At 39.6% G+C, this 19658-nt stretch overlaps 1 protein-coding gene across 1 annotated transcript; it reads right to left on the bottom strand.

The window, feature by feature from the left end:
* Window positions 1-10355: 10355 nt before the first annotated feature.
* LOC132790890 (V-type proton ATPase 116 kDa subunit a 1) lies at window positions 10356-16115 on the bottom strand. Its single transcript, XM_060799641.1, has 4 exons — window positions 15983-16115; window positions 10841-13078; window positions 10606-10777; window positions 10356-10548 (listed from the first exon to the last, which is right to left on the bottom strand). The coding sequence occupies exons 2-4, from the start codon at window positions 13041-13043 to the stop codon at window positions 10455-10457; spliced, it is 2469 nt and encodes an 822-aa protein (XP_060655624.1). The 5' UTR covers window positions 13044-13078; window positions 15983-16115; the 3' UTR covers window positions 10356-10454.
* Between the last annotated feature and the right edge of the window lie 3543 nt (window positions 16116-19658).

Raw genomic sequence — 19658 nt, 5'->3', positions numbered from 1 at the left:
TATTTTTTATAAACATATTTATTCAATGTTTTTTTTTTTCAAATAAATTTAAGAAAAATATTTGTGAAATTGCCAAACAATTTCTAAAAAAGCTCGATTAAACTTGATTGCTTTTAAGCACGTGACTTTCACAAAACGTTACAGTGTTATTTTTAAAGGTAAAAATCGAATTAAATAATTACAATTAGAATTTAGTTTATAATTCATTTAAAAGCCAATGAAGCGTAGTTTAACGTGCAATACTTTTTTTTTGTGTTGTTACGATATATGTTTTGCTCTCTACTTTTTAATATGCTCTGGTAATGGCAGCAAATTTAATTTAGAAAATAGAAATATATTGAGTCTTTAAATTGTGCGTTTAACTTTTGCTTTACAAATTTCTGCACAATTTAAAGTATTTTGTCAACTGTGACATCATTACACAAATTATTTTGTTGAAAAGTATGCCATTGTGCCATGAACTTTTTTTGCGTAATTTTTTACTAACGCTTACAAAAGTAGGTTAATCCACATGAAAATTTGAGAGTACAAGAAAATTTCAATGTAATTCGCCATAATTTTACGACACTTTTCGGTGGTTTTGGTGCAAAAGCTTCTAAATCAAATGCAGATAATTTACAAAGTGGAGCAAGTCATAGGGAGGGAGGAGAAGGTGAAGAGAAGGAACCTTGACACACCTCTATGGAGATGCTAACTACAGCACTCATAGAATATAATTGTTCAGTGAAAACCACAAATTATAACAATTTTATGGCACTTTCTTTGTCAGTTCTCATTCGTGGGCAGTAAATTTACATACTTCATGACGAGCAGCCTGCAGGGAACTTTACTTTATTTATGCCCAAATTCAAAGGACATCCCACACTTTGCCACTCTCACACACACAGAGAATAAAAATAAAAAGTAGGAGGCTGAAGATATCTTTGAAAGTGGGCTGTGCGTGTAGATGAACACAATTGCGCGTCATAAATTTGAATTATTGTGCTTTTTGCATTTGACAACGACTTAAAAGCACTTGCAGCGATTTTCGGCCAGTCAGGCAGTCAGCCACGAACACGTCCTTGAGACAGACTTAAGCTGAGAGTGTGAGAGAGAGAGCAATAGTAAGTGTAGTATGATTGAGAGAATAGGCACACGAACGAGACAGATGCAGAAATGAGAGCAGAGAGAGAGAGAATGATCTCTTTGCTTGTGCTATAAAATGCGCCTTTTGTGCTTTGGTTGGCTGCACAACGCCCACAAGGCACACGCTTGGACAACGACAATGGCAACAACGACAGCAGTAGCAACAACAACAACAGGAACAACAACTGGCACACAGACATTTTTAGTGGACATTTATTTAATGCTTCAAACGCATTGAAATTTTCGCCCCAGGCGGCTCCTTTTGCTGATGAAGTCGGTCAGCAGTCTTGGCATTGTCTGTCTCTGGTCTTTGTCTCGGCATAAATAACGTAACGTAGCTATATAGTGTTAGCTTTAAGTGCCAAGTGTCAAACCAACTGCATTAGCAGTGAAAGCGAAAACAAAACCACAAATAAACTGCAAAATCCTTGAACTCTAATTAGTCATTGAAAATGCAAGCTGCGGACATTAGGAGAAGAGGGTTTCTCTCTGGTCTCAATTAGTCAGACTGGATTGATGTTGACAGCTTAAAGTGCTTGAGACTTTAGCGAAGTAGAACAAACAAAACGTAAACTGGAATATCAAATTGTAGACGTGCGCACTTCAACGATCACAGCGTGTTAACGATAAACAATTGACCATATAACATGACAGGCAACGAAAACAACAAAACTCGCCTTTGGCCAGCAATAAAAAAAAAAAAACACGAACAATAAAAAATGTGTAAAATAAACAAAACATTCGAGTACACCTACGCACACGCCTTTGTTCGAAAGTTCAATTGCATAGCAATTTTATTTGTGCTTTTTCATTCGCTGTGACAATGCAGCACAAATGTTGCATAGCAATGGCTTTGTGTGTTCCATTTTTGGCATAACAACAAACAGCCTCAAACACAAACAAACATCTCGACTGCACACAAAAAAAGCGCCAACAGCAAATGGTCAAATAAATGAACAAGAATTGCGCTCAAATTGTGCAGCTGTCAGTGGCAGAACATAAAATTTAGGCCAAGCCATGAGGTACAAAGAACAATTTAATAATAAAAAAAAAATAAAAATAAAAAACAAACCAACAAAGAAAACCATATAGTACCAACAATAAATGCGATCTTAACATGCTTGTCAATGCAATGGCCAGGAGCCAAAAGAAAAATGTCATTGTGATTGAGTTGCAATACAGCATGGATTAAATGTTTTCCAAGAAATTTTGTTAGTTATGTTACGTATACGTAACGTAAAGGCAATCACATTTCTTTTAAAAATAAATTCTGGAAAATCATAAAATTTGAGTAAACCTAAATAATGAAAATAAGAAGACAACAAAAGGTTTATTTTTCTTGTAATTGTAGATTTCCTTTTTTGTACATTTTTGTAAGAAAATAATCTTCACAAGTATGAGTTAGTTGATAACTTATATCGAATAATTAAAGAATTTTTGCAGTTATTTTTATAGGCAAGGATTGAAGGTAAATAATAAATAAATTCTAAATAAAGATATTACACAGAGTGATTTTAATTATTCCTATAAAAGTTTAAGACAATATTATTTTGTAGGCAGGTTTTACTAACGTTGAAAACTTTTCACATCATATTTTTACAATCAATTTAAACTTTTTTGTCTATTCTAGCTATTAATTTGTATTTCGACTTCTTTTTCATAATAGCTTAGCTTTGATACCGCTTAAATTAATTTACTTAAAGCTGTGCTTCTTCGAGCAAATCAAAATATTTTCATATTAGCAGAATTTGCTTGAAGATGTCGCCCGTTAGCTGTTAGCAGCAGTTACTGGTTGGTTGGCAGTCAGAAGTTGGCTGTCGGCAATGGGCAACTGGCAGTTGGCAGCTAATAAACCTCAAGGCGGCAATTTAATGCGTCGACAGCTTTAATTCGCACTGAGATCTCGGCACATAGTACAACCAGAGCAGAGGTACTTAGACTTGTATGCGACGCTGTCACCCAGCTGACCGCATTGCCAATTATTGTTGTACTAGTTGTTGTTGTTGTTCTTATTGTGTTGTGTGCTGTGTGCGGTGCTGCGTGCCAGGGTCACATTTAATTGTGCGCCATGTTCAACAGGCCGTTGTACATGCGCATTAAATGTAATTAACTCATTATAAATGATAACGTGGCCGAAAGGAGTCGCGTCGTTGTTGCTTTTGTCTTAAGCCGCTGTGAAGCTGAGCCGCCAGTGTGGAGAATTGTTGGTGAGAGAGAGAGAGAGCACGACTTGTCATCACAGCTAATTTAGCCAGGCGGGCAGAGAATGAACGTGTTATGTTTCCGCACAGTCACACACACACACAGGGCGAGGGGGTCACGCAAAATGTGAAATTATTACCGGAAAAGGACAGTGTGACACGCGGACTATTATTCAGAGTTCCCGACCCAGACCCAGACTATATAGTGCTCTGAACTGGACTCCAGGAGCAGGTTCAGGTATCTCGAATGTGCGAGTGCCATAAAAACGCTTTTATGCTCTCAAGTGTGTGTTGATACGCACATTTGACCATGTTTTGTGTTGCGAGTATTATTTTACTTTGTTTTATTTTATAGTTTGTCTCTCGCCTTATTTTCACGTTCTTTCGCTCTTGGTTGTTGTTGTTGTCGCAGTTAACATTTATTTTGCCTGGCTCTTGTTAATTATGTAACACGCTCAAGTGTTTTGTTACGCACCTTAGCTGTTCATTTCGGTCGAAAAACGCATTTGTATCCACACTTCCACGTTTTTCCGCTTGTCCAGCACACAAAGATACAGTTTAACGTGGCCCAAAGCGCGACCCGCTGACGGTCAGTTGCGTGTGCTCACATGTGGATTTAATTTAGATAAAGTGAAAATGTAGATTAGTATAATTGCTGGAGTTCTGTGGTTGGCAGACAGCCAGACACACATACACACACGCACACACACAGACAGCGCGAAAGAGATTGTTGGACAGGACAAAGAGAGCTCCAAGCGGTTGTCCAGCAAATTGCATAAATTGTGACAAAGCTTTTTAATTTCGTTGCCCTATTTTTGTTTTTGTATTTTAAATGTATATTTCAAATGTACTTTCTGCGCTTAGCGCTTTTTTATTACAGTATTATATAAATTATATATTTATATCCGCTACCCATTGGATATAAGAGTATTATAACTTTTTTTTGCCAGTCTGCTCGAATAAACAGATTAAAAGAATATAGTAGAAAGATAAAGCTATAAAATTAATGACTGCGCTTGCTTAATTAATATACCAAATATACATTTCGGTATATTTAAGTACTTTTTGGTATACCTTAGAGATTGTGAGAGTTATAGCTATAATTTAATTGACAGCACCTGTTTTATCAATATACCAAATGTACATTTCGGTATATTTCAGTATTTTTCGGTATATCTTAGAGATTATTGTGGATAGATCTATAATATAATTGAGATTCCTTGTTTTATCAATATACTAAGTATATATCCAGTATATTTTTGTATTTTTTCGGTTGATGAGAGATAGAGCTATAATTTAATTGACAGCACTTGTTTTATCAAAATACCAAATGAACATTTCGGTATATTTCAGTATTTTTCGGTATATCTTAGAGATTATTGTGGAAAGATCTATAGTATAATTGAGATTCCTTCTTTTATCAATATACCAAATATACATGTAAAAATGATGTAATATTGTTTTATAATTATTAATAGTTTTATTTAATATAGGTACGCGGGTGGGAGTTTTGTAATATAAAATACACGTTTTAGATTAAATGTATCGAATTGTTCAACTTAAATCTCAGACGACCGTTCTGCTTGCGACTTTTCTCTCTTCGCGTTCTTTCTCGACCGTGTTCTCCTCTTCGTCCTGTGTGACCGTCTTTTTCGTAGCCTTTAATACCACCTTGCTGCTGCGGTCTGGCAACACGTCTACATACTACTTTACACTCGGCCCTCCTGATCCTCATCATCCGTCTCGGATGATAACAGCTCTTCGTTCTCTGCCACGAACTTCCACAGCTTCATGTTGTCGCAGCTTGTCGTTGTGATGTTTGGTTCTTCGACGTTAGTTGCTGCTTTCTTTACATCATATCGACCGTTGCGTTTCACATTAACGATCTTGTATGGACCCAGGAATTCGCTCGCCAATTTACGCCCTGCTACGAATTGTGTTCTTTTGATGGCAACGAGGTCACCAAGCTTGTAAATACTTTCCGAACGACGTTTCTTATCGTAGTTGGCCTTGTAACTTGCTTGAGCTTTCTCAATGTTGCGTTTGGCTTCGGCACGCAGATATTGACGTTCTTCGTTAAATTGTTCGACTAACTCTCGATTCAGCAGCTCCAGTAATTTATCGTCGACCTTATTACGAATCTTAGTACCAAACATTATCTCAAATGGGGATGCGTGTGTAGACGAATTCACGTGCGAATTTATAGCCCTTTGCACACTGGATACGTGTTTAAACCATTTGGACGGCTCTTCTGCAGAAACTTTTGCGATAATCGAAAGAATGGTGCGATTGACCCTCTCGATTTGACCATTGCCTCTAGCCACTCCTGTCGTTGACCAAACGTGCTCCACCATATTAGCACTTGCAAACTCCGCAAATCCATTTGACGTGAAAGCGACACCTCTGTCGCTAACGATGCGCATTGGGAAACCGAAAATGCTTGCCCATTCGGTTAGCTTCTTGACAACTTCTTCGTATCCTGTTGACTTAACTGGGAAAAGCCATACGAACTTGGAGAATGCATCGACTACTGCCAGTATATACTTGTAGGCCTTTGAAGTCGCATCCATGGGGCCTAGATGGTCGATATGCAAAGTATGAAGAGGTACATCTCCCTTGTCAATACAGTGCAAAAAACCCTCTTGCTTGCCTAACTTCTTGCTATGGATGATACAACGGATACAATTAGAAATGTATTTTGACACCTTACCCTCCAAGTGTGGTATAAAATACTGCTGCTTAATGCTATGCATTGTCTTTTGTACAGCAAAATGGCCATCTTCGTGGGCGTTGGCTATCACCTCACGCTCCATCATCTTTGGGACCACCAAAAGCTCGTTTCCCGCGACTTGTTTAAAGAGTATACCTCCTTTCATCTTGTAGTCTTCGTACGGACCTGCTTGAAGGCTTTGAACTACTGCCTTAACATGTTCATCCTCTTGCTGAGCCTTCACCAAGCGAGCATTAAGTTCCGTTGACACCATAAGGACATTCTGTGGGTAGCGACTTAGATGATCTACGTGTTTCATCTTTTCTCCAGCACGGTGTTCTATATCGGGAGTAAAGCCTTGTATGTAAAGCACCCATTGCTGCACATCTCTTGGAACATCTTCTTTGGTCGTTGCTTGTTTAAAAGCTGCACAGTCGGTTACTAGCTTGAATCGGATTCCTAGCAGATAATGACGGAATTTCTTTAATGCTAAATATGCGGCTTTAATTTCCAAACAGTAGCTATGCTTCTTAGATTCAGCTTCGGACGCCTTTTGCTCCAGAAGTGGACAGGATGAAGCTTTCCATCGAACCACTGCATCAGCATTGCTCCGAACCCTTCTTTGGATGCGTCAGTATGTAACTCAGTAGCAGCATCTCTGGCGTATATGTGCAAGATCGGTTCACAAGTTAACAGCATTTTTAACGATTTTATTGACTCCATCTGTGCAGGACCAATCTTAAACTCGGCGTCTTTCTTCAATAAGTTGGTTAGTGGTCGAGCGACTTCAGCGTATCGGGGAATAAACTTTCTGAAAAAACCTGTCAGGCCAAGAAACGACTGAATATGTTTGATGTTTTGGGAGTTGCGAAATGTCTAACAGCTGTTGTCTTCTCGGATCCAGGCCAGATCCTTCCATTTTCTACCATATGCCCCAAAAAACATATGCGCTGCTCCAGGAAACTGCATTTCTTCCATTTTATTTTTAAGTCGAACTCGGCTGCTGTTTCCAGTACTCTTTTCGTTTTTTCCATACATTCGTTCACGGTTTCGGAATATACGACAATGTCGTCCATATATAACTGCATCACGTCTTCGTTTATAAGTTTTTGAAATATATGGTTCACGAACCGTATAAAGGCTGCTGGTGAGTTCCTGAACCCGAATGGCGCTTTATTAAATTCAAATAAGCCTTCTCGTGTTACAAAAGCGGTGAACGGTTTGCTGGCCTCTTCAACTGGCACGTGGAAAACCCATTTTCCAGATCCATGATTGTGAAATACTTAGCGGCTTGCAGCTTTTCTAGAACGTCTTCAATAAGTGGCACCGGGAATTGATCTTGCAACACCATACTGTTCAATTTGCGATAATCGACGCAGACCCTTAGCGTTTGATCTTTTTTTTTAACAACGACGATTCTACTAGCTACGTGTGAAGACGATTCACGCACAATACCTTTTTCCAGCCATTCGCTTACTTGATTCTTAACTGCTTCTGCTTCACCTGCGGATAAGCGACTTGGCGACTGACGAAATGGTTTTATAACTCCATCTGGCGTGATGCTCAACTCGATTGGGCACTGCTTTCGTGCGCCAACTCTTTGAAAACTTGTATCGATTAATTCCATTACCTTTTCTTTGTATTGAGGCGCTACCGCAATGTCATTGTGCTCCTCGAATACGCTGAGAACATCACCTGAATATTCCATTAAGCACTTCTGCTCAGAATCAAGGCTTTCGAATATGAATCCATTGGCATCAGCTGAGAGCTTGAATTTCTTGATAAAGTCATATCCCAACAGCGCACTATACTCCATCGCACTATTTGGCACCACCAAGAATTTGTGCTCTGTGTGCAACTGGTCGATCTTTACACGCGCATTGAAAAGCCTATTGGTGTCGTGCACTTATTGCCTAAGCCACGCAAGGTAGATGCACTTTTAAACATGTCAACATTGTTCATCTTTTCCATCACATTTTCATTTACAATAGTGACGTCAGAGCCAGTGTCAACCAGACAGTCAACACGCACATCATTTATAAGGATTGCTTTTAGACGACGCTGATCTGCAACAATGTGTACTTTGTTGTTACCTTGAGTACAATTGCGGGATATATGCCCGTTCTCATTGCAACGGAAACACTTAACTTCGGCTTTGCATTCGTTTCGTTTGTGATCTGGTGAACCGCAATTATAACAATGTTCTTTACGTGATTTGTTTGCCGCATCTTTGCTAGTATAGCCCACTGTACTTGAGTCACTGTTCTTCTTCTCGTTACTTTTCTTTTCAGGTTCTTGTGTCAGTTCATAGATTTCGTACTCTGCCTTAAGTGCCTTATATGTCATGCACCGGTACATAGCACATTTGTACTCGCTTTTTATCTGTAGGCCATTGACAATATGACGTATCACTGCTGCCTCTTCGACATCGCCTGTACTTGCCAGCTTTTTCATTTGGAGAATATATTCATGGAACGATTCAGATTTTTTCTTTTACGATCGCGCAACAATTGATGAATATCGGCACTGTTCCAAGTGCACTTGAACTCTTCAATTAGCTTCTCTTTCAAGTTTTTAAAGTCACACACCGATTCCGATTCCAAATACAATTTAGCCGCACCAGTCATCTTAGCCCTAGCTTGGACATATTTTTGTTTTTCCGACAGTTCATATGCATCGGCATTGCATTCGAAATTTTCAAACCATTTCAGCACTGGCACCGTTGTACCGTCAAATTCGTTGATAATTTTCTCAAAACCATTGGCCGCAATCCTGACGCGATTCTCCCTTTGCTCATCTACTTCCACTTTCAGCGCCATTAGTTGGATTAGCTGCTCCAACTTGGTAGAAACGTTTATGTCACCTTGCAACGCCATATGAAAATCCAAACTTCCTTGTGAATTTGTTGTTATTTCATGATCCCCTTCCATCTTCTCTTTTTTTTAATACTTAAAATTGTGTTCTTTCCTTTTCTTTATCTTGTGTATGCTTGTGTTTCGTATTCTTCTGCAATACACACCAAACACCAACTGACAGACGAATACACACAATTGTAACGGCTTTTTCTTCTCTCTATACGCTTTGGTACGCCGTCTCTGTCGCTATTTCACCACTGCACGCAATCGAGACTTTAATGTTCTGCATATACACCGACGCGATCGTTTGACCTTGAACACTAAATTGTTTTTCACTGTTCTATTTCAACTTTGGGCTGATTATTGTAATTTCTTAGTCTCACAACTTCACAACTTTACAACTTTACAACTTTTACTCCAAATTGCCAATAATCAGCTTTTTCAACGTAGACAACTTTTCCAATCTGTTTTCAAGTCACCGATTTTTATTACACTCACGCACACCGGACCGGTTGAGCCCCCAAATGTAAAAATGATGTAATATTGTTTTATAATTATTAATAGTTTTATTTAATATAGGTACGCGGGTGGGAGTTTTGTAATATAAAATACACGTTTTAGATTAAATGTATCGAATTGTTCAACTTAAATCTCAGACGACCGTTCTGCTTGCGACTTTTCTCTCTTCGCGTTCTTTCTCGACCGTGTTCTCCTCTTCGTCCTGTGTGACCGTCTTTTTCGTAGCCTTTAATACCACCTTGCTGCTGCGGTCTGGCAACACGTCTACATACTACTTTACATACATTTCGGTTTATTATATTTCAATAATTTTTCAGTATATTTTAGAGCTATCAACATATGAAACATATGATAATACCCCACATTTTCGCTTTACAGCTTAGTACATGATTTTTCTCCATTTCTATCAAAAAGTAATAATACTAAAAAAATTATCTTATGTTGGCTTTACTTAGTTGATCAGTAATTCAACTATAAGCTAATACGTGTAAATTAAAGAATTTCCCCAAGAACTGTTGTCAATCTCTTAACTTAACTGGTTTTGATCGACGTATTAGAATTTAAATTGCAAAACATTGAATTGACAGTGAGCACACAAACAAACAATTTTTGTCTCTCCCAATGGACAGGCAACTGACAACATCATTTCATCATATGACATTTTTTCTAATGAGAAAAAAACTTGTTTTTTTTTGTGTCGTAGAGAGACGAAGCAATATGAATAGAACCAAAGCCAAGCAATTTGCTTTGTGATTGTTTCTGATAGCCGTATTTCGCGTAGATACATGTGTGTACTATGTGTGTGTGGCACACTATCTGCAACTGCCACATGGTTGACCGAAGCAAACTGTCAGAAAGCATCTGACAAACATTTGTCGTTGCCGTTGTCGTCGTTGTCGTTGTCGGCTGACAAGCACAGAAATGGGCAAAAGTAAATAGAAGATATGCATATGAAAAACGAATTTATTATCCAAAAAGAAAAGCAACAAACATTTTTGCAAATGATTTGGTAACTCATCGTAGATAGATTGTGCGTCCTGCGCCCTAGTTCTCACCGGAATCCTCGAGTATGGCCTTAAAGGAGAATGGCTCAAAGGCGTAACCAGCGCCCTCATAGAACTTGCTCATGAACTCGACCCTGTTAACAAGAAATAGTAAGTAAAAGATGGAAACTGAGGACAAATTGAAAACTTACCAATGCAAGCGCAATGTGTGCAAAAAGGCCGAAAGACCCTCAATAAGAACCAGAATGCCAACTGTGAGGCCAGCCCAGGCTCCAAAGATGATGAAGACAACAATGCAGCCCACGTAGCCCTCGATAATGAAGGCTTGAGAGAAGACCATGCTCCACAAGACTTCCGACAATTCTACAAAAAGTAGCAAATATTAATTGGCTATGCAAAAAATGACAAGACATTTTTGAAACTTACGCGCATGAGCCAAGGACAAAGCCCAGAGACGCAAATAGGATGCTGTGTGGGAGACTGTGCTCAGCACATACTCGATGGTGTGAATGGCCTGCTGGATGAACAACTCGCCTGTAGTCTCATCCTCACCGCCATGACCACCATGACCACCTCCGCCTCCGCCTGCAGCTTGTGCAGGTGGAGCATGATTTGGTGCTGGCAAATGTTTGGGTCGCTTTGCAATGATGTACAATGGCTTGCCCACCAGCATTATAGGTATGCAGATGAGTGCGATGACCACAAAGATCTGTTGGATGGTGTCCTGACCCTCGAACATGTATTCCTTGCAGCCATCGAGTGGCTCCTGGTGGCCAAAGAGCATCATGTTGATGAACAGAATGAGTATAGACGGTGCACAGCCGGGCGAAAGGTCTTGCTGATCGGTGTCATCATTGTAGACGACCCATTTGTAGAACATCATAAAGACCATGTAACCGAAAAGCAGCAGCAGAAAAACAACTTGTGGCAAGAATTCCAAGAAAATGCTGGCATATTTGCGATAATGGATAAAGTTCACCACCGACATGCAAATGCCAAACAACATGTGAGCTACACCAAATATAATCGACAGTTTCATCTTGAAGGTGTTCAGAAAGATGATTTTGTTGTCGGCCATCTGCCAAACGGGATCCATGCCGAGTGGATATGTCTTAAAGTTGTTTATTCTTGGCCGCATTGTCAAAGAGTCGAGGGTCTCATCGGTGACCGTTGAAGTGTTGTACGTATTCTGCCAACCGGAGCCGAATATATTCATTGACTTGGAGAAGACATCGTTGTAGATCAAGCCCGTGTACAAAGAGAACAGACCCATGAGTAGAATAATGTAGCGACCACCGAAGAATATGTTGAAGATTTCCTCTTTGTTGGCAGCCAATTTCTTCTCCATGATAATGAGCCACGAAGCGAATGCCACTAGAATAAGTCCATGTCCCATATCACCAAACATGACAGCGAACAGAAATGGAAACGTGATTGTAGTATATAGTCCTGGGTTCACCTCACGATACGAGGCCAAGCCATAGGCGTCAATCAGGTTTTGGAAGCCATTGGTAAACTTGTTGGTTCTCGTATAGGTTGGCGGTTGCTCCTTAGTCGCAATGACATTCATAAAGGCCGGAATGCTACTGTCCGAGAGCTTGGAGCCACGTACCAATGCCTGCTGCACTGTTGGCAAATCCTTGTTGGGCACCCAACCCTCGCCAATTAGACACTTGCCGGTTACATCGGGATTGAAATAGTTGAGTATGTGATAGATGGCCTTCATTTTCTTGACCATTATAGTCCAGCTGGCCAAATGCTTGGCCGCCGAGGCGAGTACACGACTGCGATGATCGGCACTTTGATTGAGCACCATTTTCAGATCCTCCAGACGTGTGTTGACATCGCGAATCATCTCGACACGCTCCGAGTGCGAGCTGGGACAGGGATAGACATCGGCGTGATACCCAGTGCAGACTTTCTTAATACGTTGCTTCAGCTGTTCGCCCTGGAAGAAGGCTACGAACACAGTCTTGAGCACAGGACGGCCGGTTTCATCGTCATCAACCAATCCGCTAATATCATTGCGTCGCAAGAAGATGTTGCCACGCGAGATGCGCCACAACATGCGCTCAAAGCTGAAGAAACGCTCCAACTTAATGACACCGGCCACAAAGGCGAGCTGACCACGCTGGGCACTAGCTTGACTGGGATCATTGGGATCGATGATGCGATTGGAATCCAAATTCATGGCCTCGTGGTCGGAGAAGAAACCCTGCGTGTTCTCCAGCACACTCTTCAGCTCATGCATGTGCCTGAAGTTGGCATTCAAACTGGCGCCGTTTGCCGACATTTCACGCAACTCGTTGTCGGTTTTCTCCAGTTGCGCCTCCAGGTCGACGATTTCACGTTGATTCGGTGCTGGTGGTTCCTGTTCGGGCGGCAGTTCGGGCATTTTAATGTCATCCTTGCGCAACTCATTCTCCACGTAGCGCAGTCTTCGCTCCATGTCATCGCAGCGTCGCACTTCGTTCACATATTTGCGCTGAAAGGCGTTGACTTGCTCGTTGAGATCCCGGAACTGGACACAACCGCTTTCGCCCAGTTCGGCAATGGTGGCATACGCTGCGTCCGGTTGTATGAACAACTGGCACAGGGACATTTGCTCACTGCGGAACATATCGCCCATGGTGAAGCCGTTGTCGTCGTCGTCGCTGTTGTTATCTGTTTGAATGTTAAATGCGAAATGAGTTGCTGATTACTATCTGATTAGTCGCTGATTACATGAAGTGTTATTTATAGGCCCATGCCCTTTCACTATTTTGCTGAGTGCGGGTATTAAATTCATGAAAATTAGTCAACTCTTATTGCGCCATAAATTTGTATTTTTAACACAAGTCAAAAATAAACTTATCTTGCTTCTTTACAATTTATTGTAAGCAAGTCATTTTATTGTGCCCCACTTCAGACGTAGACAATTTGTTTTTATCAATTTTGAAATTAATATTCACAATGTTTTTGGCATTTATTTTGCCATTAAATAATGGTTGATTTGTTCAAATTTGAGTGCTGTTTAATCCTTATCGAACTATCGTCGAACGATGTCACTGTTGTTCTTTCCATGCCTGCAATCTTATCTCTGGCTTGGCCAGCGATCTCTATCTGCTGCTCATTAAATCGAAATTGAAATTAATTTATAAATTGAATCGTTTAATTCTCATTGCGTTTATATTAGCCATTATGTGTGTCTATCTTTAGCCAATCTATCAGAACTGTGTTCGAAGCAAACAAAGCTTTTAATTATGAAATTACTTTAGTGGTATTTTATATGCCCGAGTGTTTTGAACAATGATGATCGAATCTAAGCATGTCTGACGTGCATTGTTTATGACCGCAATTTCAATGCAATGTCCCCGATCAACTTTGCCCCCGCGTCCCCCCGCGCCAATCACTCATGGTGTAGTGCGGGGAACTTAACTATTTGTGTACGTACTTCAGGCGAAACACTAGATTAGATACTGAGCTGAGGTCTGAGGTGATATGAGCAAGCAAAGCGTTTCGCTTTTACCTGTTCAGCTTATCTGCCAATACCGGGGCACGTTTATTATTTGGAAATTATTAACAATTACTGAGCAATCAGTTGGTCCAATATAAATATTGAAGTTTTGGGCAACATTACAGACACGAAATAGACGCCACTTACAAGAGGGGAAGGGGACATTTAATGGCGACAGGATACAAGCAGTAGAAGTGTCTTGTGACACATGAATAATGACGTTGCTTGATAGCCATTTTGGTATTTTGAGATTATAGATATTTATGGCAGGGAAACTCCAGTGGACTGGACTGGACTAACTGTGATTTTGTCTCGCTCTCATGTCTGGCAATAAACATGATTGATTCAACCAATTTGGCTTCAGCGGTTGATAAGCAGCCAGCGGCTGTCTGTGCCCGGTTTGATAATTGCCTTTGATAGCTATCGGCATTTGTCCAAAGCAGTTAAAGAGCCCAGAGCCAGACTTGCCAAAGACTTAAAGTTTCTAATTTAGGACATCAGGAAAACGACGGATAAATTTCATGATAATAATAGTGCTATAACTCGAGTGCCTTAATCTGCTAATTTATGAGCGCTATTATCAATGCATTAAAAGGAGTTTAAAATTTGCGCAGTTTTTGCTTAAAATAATATTTGATGTAATTTCTTTTGGGATTTAAATTAATATATTGAATTATATGCCATGGAATTGAACTGAACTCAACCCTTTAGTTGATTGACTAAATGAATAGTGTAATTTATGGGTTTATGCCTTAGGCCCAATTGATAAATCAACGATATTTACCAACTTATCCGACATTTTGCAATGTCGTAAATCGAAAGCACATGAATATTTGCCTTAAAGTTGGCCATAAATCGTTTTACAGAGCAGAAAATAACATCGGATACGACATGCAATAACCTCTCGTAATAACCTCTGCTGCCTGCTGCTGTTGCTAGACTTCTATTCAATATACATTGATATGGATACACCCTCGAGGCATTCGATATGTGTGTTGTATGCACTCGTAAATGGAAGCCATAATTATGCCTTGGCGATGGTGGATGAGGAGGAGGAGGCAGACAGGGAGGGGCACCGACTAACAATTCACGCTGTGGTGCTTAGCTCATTAAGAAATCCGTTCACTGGCCGTAAAAGTATTATCGGTAATGCAATAATTTGTATAACAATTTATATGCCCCTCCAGAAGGGTGTGCTTGTGTGTGTGTGTGCGTTTGTTGACTGGGATTGGTTTCGCATGATCCATCACGTGCTCTGACGTCACAAATTCACAACACATAAAGAGTCATATAAACCAGTTTATATATATGCTAGAGTGAAGTAGTTTTGCATTTGGTTGTGGATGTGAACGATGTTTTAACGAAGAGGGCAATTATCAAAAATCAATTAAGATACGTTATCGCAAAACATGTCGCTATTAAGATTAACGTAATTGTCTTGAATATGGCCTTTGAATAATTGCACCTCATGGGGCGGGCTCATAATGAGACAGATTACGAGAGTCCTAAATGTGTGCCCGAAACATCAACTCAACTCGACTTGACTTGACTTGTCGACTACATGTAATTGCCTATTGGACTATTACAGCCAACTAAATATGTGTGTACATATGCACACTATGTGTATAGAGAATTTATGTACTTGCGTTTGCCTTCGGGGTTACTTTGCTCTTTGGCCTTTTGCTATTGAACTTTTGCTGGCTGTTTGTATTTTTTGTTGGAATCTTTTTTTTTTGGCATTTTCGTATGCTCTGGATAAACTGTAGCACAATCTCTTTAATTTGTGTGTCTTGTTATTTGCCGTGTTGCTCTTATCTTGGAAATTGATAACCTCGCCCCTACTCGATTTAACCCGCATCTTTGCTCTGATAAAGTTGGGCAACCATCCACCAAAGATAGCACATAAAAAACTGTTTGTTAACTTGTCTCTTTCTCCTCTCATGAGTTTTTTTTTTGTGACTCATATTTTAAAGCGCACATTTTTTGTTCACAGTTCTTTAAACAATTTCAAGGACATACATTATATATTATTATTTTTTTTTTTGTGTGCGTCGCGCGTGGAGAGCACTTACATCAATAAAACCGTAATCGTAATCGCAATCGTAATCGAATTGAATTGAATTTTGTTCCCCCAAAACTTTGTTCCGTCCGTTATTCTATTCTTCGCGACCTGCCAGCCCAACGGCGCTCTGTGCACTGTTCGATCACCTTAGCGGCCGTAGAACTGGTAGCTTTCGCCAATTAAACGATGATTAATCTACACTTGGTGCTCATTCACACACCAGCCGAGCCGAAGGGAAATAATATAATCTGTGCGCCTGCTGTTTTTATCTCGACACACAACACTTTGCGATTTCTGTATGTGATTGTGTTGCTAAACAAGCGGATAACGCCTTTGATAGACGTGTTGTGGTTGGTTGGTGAGTTGGTTAGACTAGCGCTATCAGAAAGGTTTCACGATGCGTACTCTAAACGAGATCCATGCGGTAAAGCGCTCAAAAATATAACAACACTTCAGCAAGCTATAGCTAAAGTCATATCAATTGGATCAATGATTGAGTATAAGCACGAGTTACTCAATTGCAATTCCATATCGTTCTTGACAGCATTCTTGACGTTGAGTCGAGTTAAATATATGTCCATATATAGTTTTTATACATAGTAGAAGCATGTGACGGCCAAGCAGAAAACTTATGACATCTTTTAATTGCATTTGGGTAATTCATCGATCAACTTGGATTGTAGTTGAAGTGCCTAGGCATTGGAATTCAATTGATCTTTAACTCTTATTTAATGGTTTAAATCAGTAATCGATCGATGCAGGTATATGGGTACTTTAGCAGTAAGTTAATGGTTAAGATTATGGGCATTTTCAAAATAATAGCAATAAATAAATTAAGGTCTATAAAAAGAGTGAAAGCTTCTTACTATACGTTGAATTTTTTTTTGTCGTAGTATTATTCATAAAATCATTTTAAAATATTTCAACTAATTGTGTGCCTCCAGCAAATATAAATATGTAAAGGGCAGAAGGAGGCTTCTTCGACCCTATAAAGAATCGAAATTCCTAGGCAGCGCCAAAAGACAACACGATATGTTTGTCTGTCCGTATGAACACATAAATCTTTGTACTTACAATAATCCGAAAATTTGGAAATCAGCTAAAAAGTGTAGAAGTTATTTAAAAAATACTTTTGTATGTCAAAAAACACCTGCTTCCATTGGGTCTCAGTATGTATGCTATATTTAGAAAGTAGTACTATATAAATATACCAAATACAACCATCGGAATAATTTCAATTTTTTTCGTTATATTAATTTGGTATATTTTAAAATTAATACCACACTGTTTTGCTCTCATTAAAAATTCAACCCAATTCCCAAAGTATGCGATTTTGTGGGACAAACTTATGAACAAATTTTAATTTTTTTTTCCACGCAACGTAGTCGAATAATTCTGCCTAGAACTTTAAATGGGTTTGGTCGATGGCCACCAACAAAGATGATTGCACAGACCTAACGTCACGTCTTTTTGAAAGTGCCCAAATAAAGTTTATATCTTGAAGTATTTGAATGACAAATGACTATATCACTTTTGTTTTGGTTGGTAAACATCAACATTAAAGAGTCCGAAATTCTATTGGAAAACCCAAAATTGCATCAGTTACTAGGTAAAAAAAAGTACCAAGGGTATAATTTGATCATAAAAACGATGTTATCAATTAGTATGTAGTGTGTAATACGGTCTTGTTAATAAAAGTTTAACTATAGTAATATAATTTCGATTATCTATAAAGTAGAAATTATGTAATTTGATAAATAGTCGACTAATCAACAAAATAGTTACAATCATCAACTTTGTATGAATCATTATTCATTGTATTAACAGTCGTATCTTGAACAAATATCTCAATCATAATTTATGTCATTGCATTACAAATGCTTCTCTACAATGCCAGGTATAAAGTATGCTATTCTATTGTTCAATACTGATACCCAAAGTTTACTTGCTGATTACGCTATTAGTGGTTTGTGTAATGCGTGGGGATTACAATTAGAATTAAGTTCAGTTTGCCAACGAGAGAGCCGCCGACAAATGGCATTATGTCTAATCAATAGTATTGTGGCCGTAACTCAAGTGACTTATTTATCAGTGATTCTCAGGAGGCACTTTAGAGTACGTCGTTGTCGTCGTCGTCGTCGTCGTGGCCTTATCGCGCATCACGTGCACTTGCCACCACGCCTCCACTTAAAACAGATGTATAAAAAGTCCACATACATATATAAACTGAACTCAGCTGATTCATTTGGGCAGCAATTAACGTTTAAGTCCAATAAATTTTCAAGGCGGTGCAATTAAAAGACACAATACTAGTTTGTTGCCATCATATGATTTGTTTATGGCGGCATTATGACTGAGAGACCTTCGATTTGACGTCAGTTATATTTGAATCCGTTTTCAGGGGGAGTAAAACTTTTCCATAAATACCTATTTTTTTATGGCGAATCCGTTGTGGCATTTTGTAACACACTAATTGGGGGCAGCTGCACATTTATGCCTCGGCTATTAGTCGAGCATTATCTGGTCTAAGCTGACGCAGTTGCGGAGGAGTTTCAATTTGGAGAACCATTTCACCAGCAGCAGCAGCCACTTGACTGATAAGCTCTCTGATAATATGCGCGCAGCAGTCGCGATGTGCTTTGCCACATTAAAATTTTCCAGTTAATGAGCTTAAGCAGCGTATTTATTATGCTAATTAAAAGCAGTTGAATGGTATATTTCACACGTGTATGAGAGTTACACATAGACTGACCACAAATAAATTGGGAACAACTTTTCGGCACATAAAACTACAAGAGTTTGGCTGCTGACTCGTTTGGCTGCTAATGCCACATAATGAAGCTGATAATAGCCAACCGAAACCTGCAACGTCGCACTCGAAAGCGAAAACTGGGCCAAAATTGGCTTTTCCCGTCGTCGTCGTCGTCGTGCAAAGATGAGCAACAATAACAATAACAACAACATCAACAACAACAAGGAATTATTCGGGCACGTTCAACATTTTGTTGGTGCAACATTAAAAGCTGCCGTGCATCCGTGCCACGTCGGATTGGCGGACCGGCAAACAGCAGAAGGCCAGCAGCTAATGTACGTCACCATTTCGTCTGTTTTTGTCGACAACGAAACGAAACAACAACAATTGCAACAGTGGCAGCTGCTACGGTTGCATTGAAAGTCGTCGGACAGGCAACACAGAACGTGGCCAATAACTAAGTTGTTGCATGTGGTTGAATGTGTGTGTGTGTGTGTGAGTGGATTAGTCTAATGCCAATATGTAGCAACAAAATGGTAGCGCGGGCAGCGTAAGTGCTTTTTAGTGGTGTGCTGGCAATCGGATTTTGATGTGTTTAGCGTTGGGAAAGTGCTGCTTATTGTGTGTGTGTTTGTGTGTGTGTGTGCGCCACTTTTCTTCCATTTTACCATTTCGTGTTCTCGAGGGTCGCAAATGCCATTCGATTGGTGCTGCTGTTAACAATAAAGCTTCGTTATTGCCTTACTCTGGCGACAATCTGCAATCAGTTAACGTATGTTATGTTAGCATCTATTTTTGTACAAAAATGCGAATCGACAATCCAGCTTTTGTGTAATTTGATACCATAGGGTAGAAGGGTTTCATAACTTGATGCCTCCAGGAATTGTATGTAGCAGGCAGACACTACAAATATATATTCTTGATCAGCGACAAC

The sequence above is a fragment of the Drosophila nasuta genome, chromosome 2L, assembly GCF_023558535.2.
Source record: "Drosophila nasuta strain 15112-1781.00 chromosome 2L, ASM2355853v1, whole genome shotgun sequence".
Classification (NCBI taxonomy): Eukaryota; Metazoa; Arthropoda; class Insecta; order Diptera; family Drosophilidae; genus Drosophila; species Drosophila nasuta.
The sequence above is the reverse complement of the archived record's forward strand: the minus strand, read 5'-3'. Positions and strand labels throughout refer to the sequence as shown.